At 42.5% G+C, this 6,033-nt stretch overlaps 2 protein-coding genes across 2 annotated transcripts; both read right to left on the reverse strand.

Annotated features, from left to right (window-relative positions):
- Window positions 1–446: 446 nt before the first annotated feature.
- LOC109461641 (leucine-rich repeats and immunoglobulin-like domains protein 3) lies at window positions 447–2,218 on the reverse strand (the record flags this gene model as incomplete). Its single annotated transcript, XM_019758022.1, has 1 exon — window positions 447–2,218. A coding segment is annotated over exon 1 (1,772 nt), but the record flags the coding sequence as incomplete, so codon positions are not given.
- A 411-nt stretch (window positions 2,219–2,629) lies between these two features.
- Window positions 2,630–5,709, reverse strand: LOC109461642 (the record flags this gene model as incomplete). Its single annotated transcript, XM_019758023.1, has 2 exons — window positions 2,630–2,657; window positions 4,747–5,709. Coding segments are annotated over 2 exons (991 nt in total), but the record flags the coding sequence as incomplete, so codon positions are not given.
- Between the last annotated feature and the right edge of the window lie 324 nt (window positions 5,710–6,033).

The following is a 6,033-nucleotide window of genomic DNA, read 5'->3' on the forward strand; positions in this document are numbered from 1 at the left end:
TTCAAAAGCAGAGGCCAGTATTATCTTCCAAAAGAACACATTTTCATTTTTACAAAATCAACCAAATTCAAAAAATTTAGTTTAATACAGATCATCAGGAACTAATAGAACTATATGTAGACTCATGTGAGGAGATGATAGGAATGATGCTCACCTTAACTATGGATTCCAGGTGAGTAAATTACTGAAGATGCATGTCATTTTTAAGCAGGAAAAATACTTGGATGTTAAACAAGGCTGAAAATGGATGAACAGCTTTACACAGACACGCACACATTATAAACCTTTGCAAGATCACCCAGTACTAAGTTCCAACTACATTTGACCTATCCTAGTAGTCACTGACAAATTCAAGACTCGTCGAAGCGTCCCTCTCTTCATTATCCTAATTCTCGTGGGTAGTATCTTCTCCATCTCTCTGATTGTAACATTTGCACTGTTCTGACCTGGATTTCGGACCGGCGACAGTATTCTCTCTAACACTACGCGACCTTTTCTTCCCACGGCCGTACTGGGCACCTGCCTTGGCTATCCCGTACGGGCTAACAGTTTCGTTGGCGTCTTCATCCTTTATCGTTGAGTAATATGGGTCAATAGAAGTGCCATCCGTGGTAGCTACTTCAGCCTGATTTTGGGGGGCATTGTCCGGTTGGTTGTTACTTCGCAATTCGTCCATCGCGTGTTCCTCCCTGTAGACATTCTGTTTATTCCGTAGAGCAATACAGACTACGAAGAGGACAAGAATCGGTACGATACACAAGGGAACAAAAAGGTACCAGTTTAGATTCAGATATGTCTGAACTCTCGTAGGAAGAAATACTATGATGGGGTGTGTGTGGGCTTTGGTGTTGACGACTGTTGAATGAGTGGGCGTACTTGTGCTACTTCTCTCAGATGTGACCAGCTTGTGTAACACATGCGGGGCACTGAAATTGTCTGGGAGAAGCATTCCAGCTTCGAGAGTGCCAGTGGACGACTTTACACCGCATCGGATAGATCTCCCTTGCCACTGTCCGGCAACTGCTCCAGCTACAACTAATATAGACACCGCCCTGACCGCATAGGTTGGAGCTGTCTGATTGTGTAAGCAATTTGTAGTTACACGGGACGGCGTCTCCCATGTCCATCCACAAGCACTTATGTCGTGTTGGAATGAAATGTTGAAGTGCTGAGATGTCAGGTTGGCGTTTCGCTCATCCTCACCTAAATCCGGCAACACAATAGTAGTGTTATCTGGTAGGACCCAGAAGACACTGCTCTCTTCTTCTTCCCACGTCGCCTGGCACCGAAACTGTAAATCATGATCATCAATGTCCTGCGTAATCTTCACCACTGGTGAGGGGCATGGCAAGTCATTTGTGGGAATAGAGAAGATGTCTTCGCCCACCATCTCCAGTGGGTAGTAGCAGGGTAAACTAGATGGGATTAGAGAAAAGTAAGTCCTGCCACGGGTTGCGAACCAACGATTTGCACAGGTACAGCGTAGTTTAGTTCCTTCCCAAAACAGCAACAGTTTTCCTTTCAATCCTCGTAGCCAAGACTCCCACAGAACCGTCAACGGGTTTTCTTTCAAGTCTAATACAGATAAGCCCTCAAGACTACGAAAGACTTCTGACTCCATAACGGTTATCATATTTTCATCTAGAGCTAACCTGGTCATGCGTCTTGTGCCGAAGAACCACTCACTTTCCACCCTCTTCAATTTGTTACCCCTCAGACAAAGTACGCTCAAAGACCTGTTTTGAAAAGCGCCTTTCTTGATGATCTCTATCTTGTTGTAAGACAGGTCCAGCATTAGCAACATTGGCAATTTTTCGAAATAATGTTGCTCAACCTTCTCCAGTTTGTTGTATGAAAGGTAAAGCCTAGAGGTGCGAACCAGGCCCTGAAAAGCTCCACGATGAATTGAGGAAATATGATTAGATGATGCGTTTAAGTGAAACACATTACTCAAACCAATGAACCCACCACGAGCTAAATAGCTCAATGATGTCTGGCGAATTTGCAACCGCTCTAAGTGTTTGAACCTCACCAGACCCGATGTTGCCAGTCTCGTCAGGTTCGGCCCACGAATGTCTAAAAAGCGAATGTTTTGTAGGGTATCACCTGGGCCCAAATAAACAGAAAGATCGGTTGATGCTGTTTCAGTGAGTTTAAGCGACAAGGTAGTGGGTGGAATGGCACAAGCAAGTGACTTGAAATCCTTGAATCCTGACATACTACAAACGATACATCTACGGTACATGGTGTCTGCTGGATTGACGATGTCAGGACAGGTCGTATCTTTGCAGGCACCTCTTCGAAAGCCTTGGCAGTTAGTATGAACCCGGGGAGACACAACACCTCTTGGAAATGTTAGATACACTGACAAAATCACGATAACAGCTCTAGTGCTCATTGCAGATGTAGTCATATTGCACGATGATCTGAAATATTCCCTATTCAATCGGCGTTTCACAGTCTTTGTATGATAGTTGTGCCAATTTCTGGTGGTAATAATGGGGCTTCTCTTGTACCAATTCTGATACAGAATATTTCCCAGTATGGGACAGTAGATGCCTTATATCAATGTTTTGAAATGGACAACAACTGAAAGGTGCCCGACTTTTAAATATGTATCAACTGTCTGCTACCGGTAGATGACTACAGTAGGTGTCCTGTAGAAAGGGATAAGAATAAAACATTAAGAACGATATACATACATGCATACAAGCGTGGTGTATAATGCCTATACCCAAAACAACTATCTTACACAAATACTACAATGTTGCAAAAGCACAATGGAGTGCTCTCAAGATGCATCTTCATTGGTCGCCTTTCCTTGCCTTGAAACGAAAACATGTCATCCTTGAAAAGAGCATTTTATGTCCATGTGGTTTCCCACTGCCATCAAATTGTAAGTCATGTTCTGTTTTGAATTTTGTTGAAATTTTCTGAAATATTTTGTTCATATCCAAAATGCCCAGAGGTCGCAAAATGCATTACAACTGCTTTTGAGGAATTGACTGCGTACTGACTAAGGAAATTGTTACTTGTTTTAGGTGAACATGTTTAAAACTTAGAAGTGCGTTTGCTGCTATAGAGCATTGCGTCAAAGTGCACGCACAGTATTTCAGTGCAAAAATCTATAACTATTGATTCTGTGAATAGTTTTACCTCAGGCTGTTTCCGAAGATCGCGAAGGTCGGACTTTGTAGTATGCCTGACAAGGTCGTACCAAGTACTCGTAGTCTCTTTGTCTGTGCGAAAAAAAACACGCCAGCATATATACGGGTATTCCGCCGATCTGCAAAGCTGGGACACAAAGAATGCATAGATTTCAAAATACGCAGCCCTGTCTTTACGAAATGTATGAATTATGAATCCAGGACAACATATCACAGACCTTTTAGATACACCCACACAGTAGATCTTTATAATATTTCCAAATAAGAAATTATTATTTTTCAACCTTATACTAATCAGTTCAGACCATCAACTACTTTAAAAAAGAGTAGAAAGAACAGAATGTGGATTGAATTTTCTCATATCAAATAAATCTACACAGATCTCAAAGAAATCAGATTCAGCGGGCATTTCTTTTGTTACATTAGATTTATATTTATTTAAATCTACACATATTAGAGGGTTTGAATTAACTTACGGGCAGTTGCCAATCTGGATATATATCGTAATAGTGCTAATGCTGATACAAACTTTCAGTTCTAGACACGTTGCGTTTCTAGGTCGTCAGGTTATGACTTTATTCATGTTCAAGTCATCCCCATATTTGTACACACCATTTTCCCATTGCATCTGAAATCAAAGACCTGACATAGCATTCCATTAGATGAAGTGAGTAAATTATTCCACTGCCTCAAAAGAAAAAGTTAAACCCAACAAAACTACACATGTGTTACTGACTAAAATGTAATACAAAGTTGGACTTCGTGTCTTATATCATAGTACTTTTTCACACATGTTGTTTACACCTGCAAGTACTGCTCAGGCACGTAAGTTTTCCAATAAACTAACCTTTATGGATATCCGATTCACATATCTGATACGACCACTAGATGGTTTACTTTCATACATTTGTCTGAATCCTGTAGTAAATACTGAAAAAGACATGTCTAACCCTAGACTTCTCCCACCAGACTAAATTGCTCGTCCAAATGTCGCCTATGTCCTTACAAATTTGCAAATACGTCATTTTTGGTAGTGACGTAGATATTAAATATGTACATGATTAAAACCCACTGTTTGCGAGTTAAATGATTGTATGAATAATGGATCTAAGTCAACAAGCATCATGGACCAAACAAACGTGCATCCTTAGAGCAACTATTTTGACACGTGAGAGTGTTAAGAAGGTTGACAAAGATCTTGTAATCTGAAATGACAGTCTAAACTGCACAAGACCATACGTACGTACTGTAATGTTGTCTGATATTGTTGACTATATAGACTATAGACTATAATAGCTGCTGCATCGTTGTGCCTACATAATTTTTTGTTTGTTTTTAAATCCTGTAAGTATTCCTATTCGGGGGAAGTGTGTCGTCTAGTTCTCTGATCACAACAGATACAGTGCTGAGTCTCAGGCCTGTTATAAAGTTCTCCCTTCTTCTTCCAACTGCCTTTGACCCGTTCTAATAGGCCCTACTGCCCCACGAAGAATTCTATGAAGCGTCCCGCTCTTCAGTATCATTGTCGTGGGTAATATCTTCACTATCTCTCTGATTGTAACATTTGCACTGTTCTGACCTGGATTTCGGACCGGCGACAGTGTTCTCTCTAACACTACGCGACCTTTTCTTCCCACGACCGTACTGGGCACCTGCCTTGGCTATCCCGTACGGGCTAAGAGTTTCGTCGACGTCTTCATCCTTTATCGTTGAGTAATATGGGTCAATTGAAGTGCCATCCGTGGTAGCTACTTCAGCCTGATTTTGGGGGGCATTGTCCGGTTGGTTGTTACTTCGCAATTCGGCCATCGCGTGTTCCTCCCTGTAGACATTCCGTTTATTCCGTAGAGCAATACAGACTGCGAAGAGGACAAGAATCGGTACTGTACACAGGGGAACAAAAACGTACCAGTTTAGATTCAGATATGTCTGAACTCTCGTAGGAAGAAATACTATGAAGGGGTGTGTGTGGGCTTTAGTGTTGACGACTGTTGAATAAGTGGGCGTACTCGTGCTACTTCTCTCAGAGGTGGCCAGTTTGTGTAACACATGCGGGGCACTGAAATTGTCTGGGACAAGCATTCCAGCTTCGAGAGTGCTAGTGAACGACTTTACACCGCATCGGATAGAACTCCCTTGCCACTGTCCGGCAACTGATTCAGCTACAACTAATACAGACACCATCCTGACGGCATAGTTTGGAGCTGTCTGATTGTGTGAGCAATTTGTAGTTACACGGGACGGCGTCGCCCATGTCCATCCACAAGCACTTATGTCGTGTTGGAATGAAATGTTGAAGTGCTGAGATGTCAGGTTGGCGTTTCTTTCGTCCTCACCTAAACCCGGCAACACAATAGTAGTGTTATCTGGTAGGACCCAGAAGACACTGCTCTCTTCCTCATAAGTCGCCTGGCACCGAAACTGTAGATCATGATCATCAATGTCCTGCGTAATCTTCACCACTGGCGAGGGGCATGGCAAGTCATTTGTGGGAATAGAGATGTCTTCGCCTTCCATCTCCAGTGGGTGGTGGCAGGGTAAACTATCAGGGATTAGAGTAAAGTAAGTCCTGCCATGGGTTGCGAACCAACTATTTGCACAGGTACAACGTAGTTTGGTTCCTTCCCAAAACAGCGTTGCGGGTCGCACTAACCCCCGTAGCCAAGACCCCCACAAGATCGTCAATGGATTGCGTTCCAAGCTCAATATGAATAAGAGCTCAAGACTGCGAAAGGCTTTTGGCTCTATAACGGTGATCAAATTTTCATCTAGAAATAATTGTGCGCCTATATTTCTTATGCCGAAGAACCAGTGACGTTTCACCCTCTTCAATTTGTTACCTCTCAGACAAAGTTTGCCGAAAAAA

This window comes from Branchiostoma belcheri, unplaced genomic scaffold (assembly GCF_001625305.1).
Source record: "Branchiostoma belcheri isolate BF01 breed outbred unplaced genomic scaffold, Haploidv18h27 scaffold944, whole genome shotgun sequence".
NCBI lineage: Eukaryota > Metazoa > Chordata > Leptocardii > Amphioxiformes > Branchiostomatidae > Branchiostoma > Branchiostoma belcheri.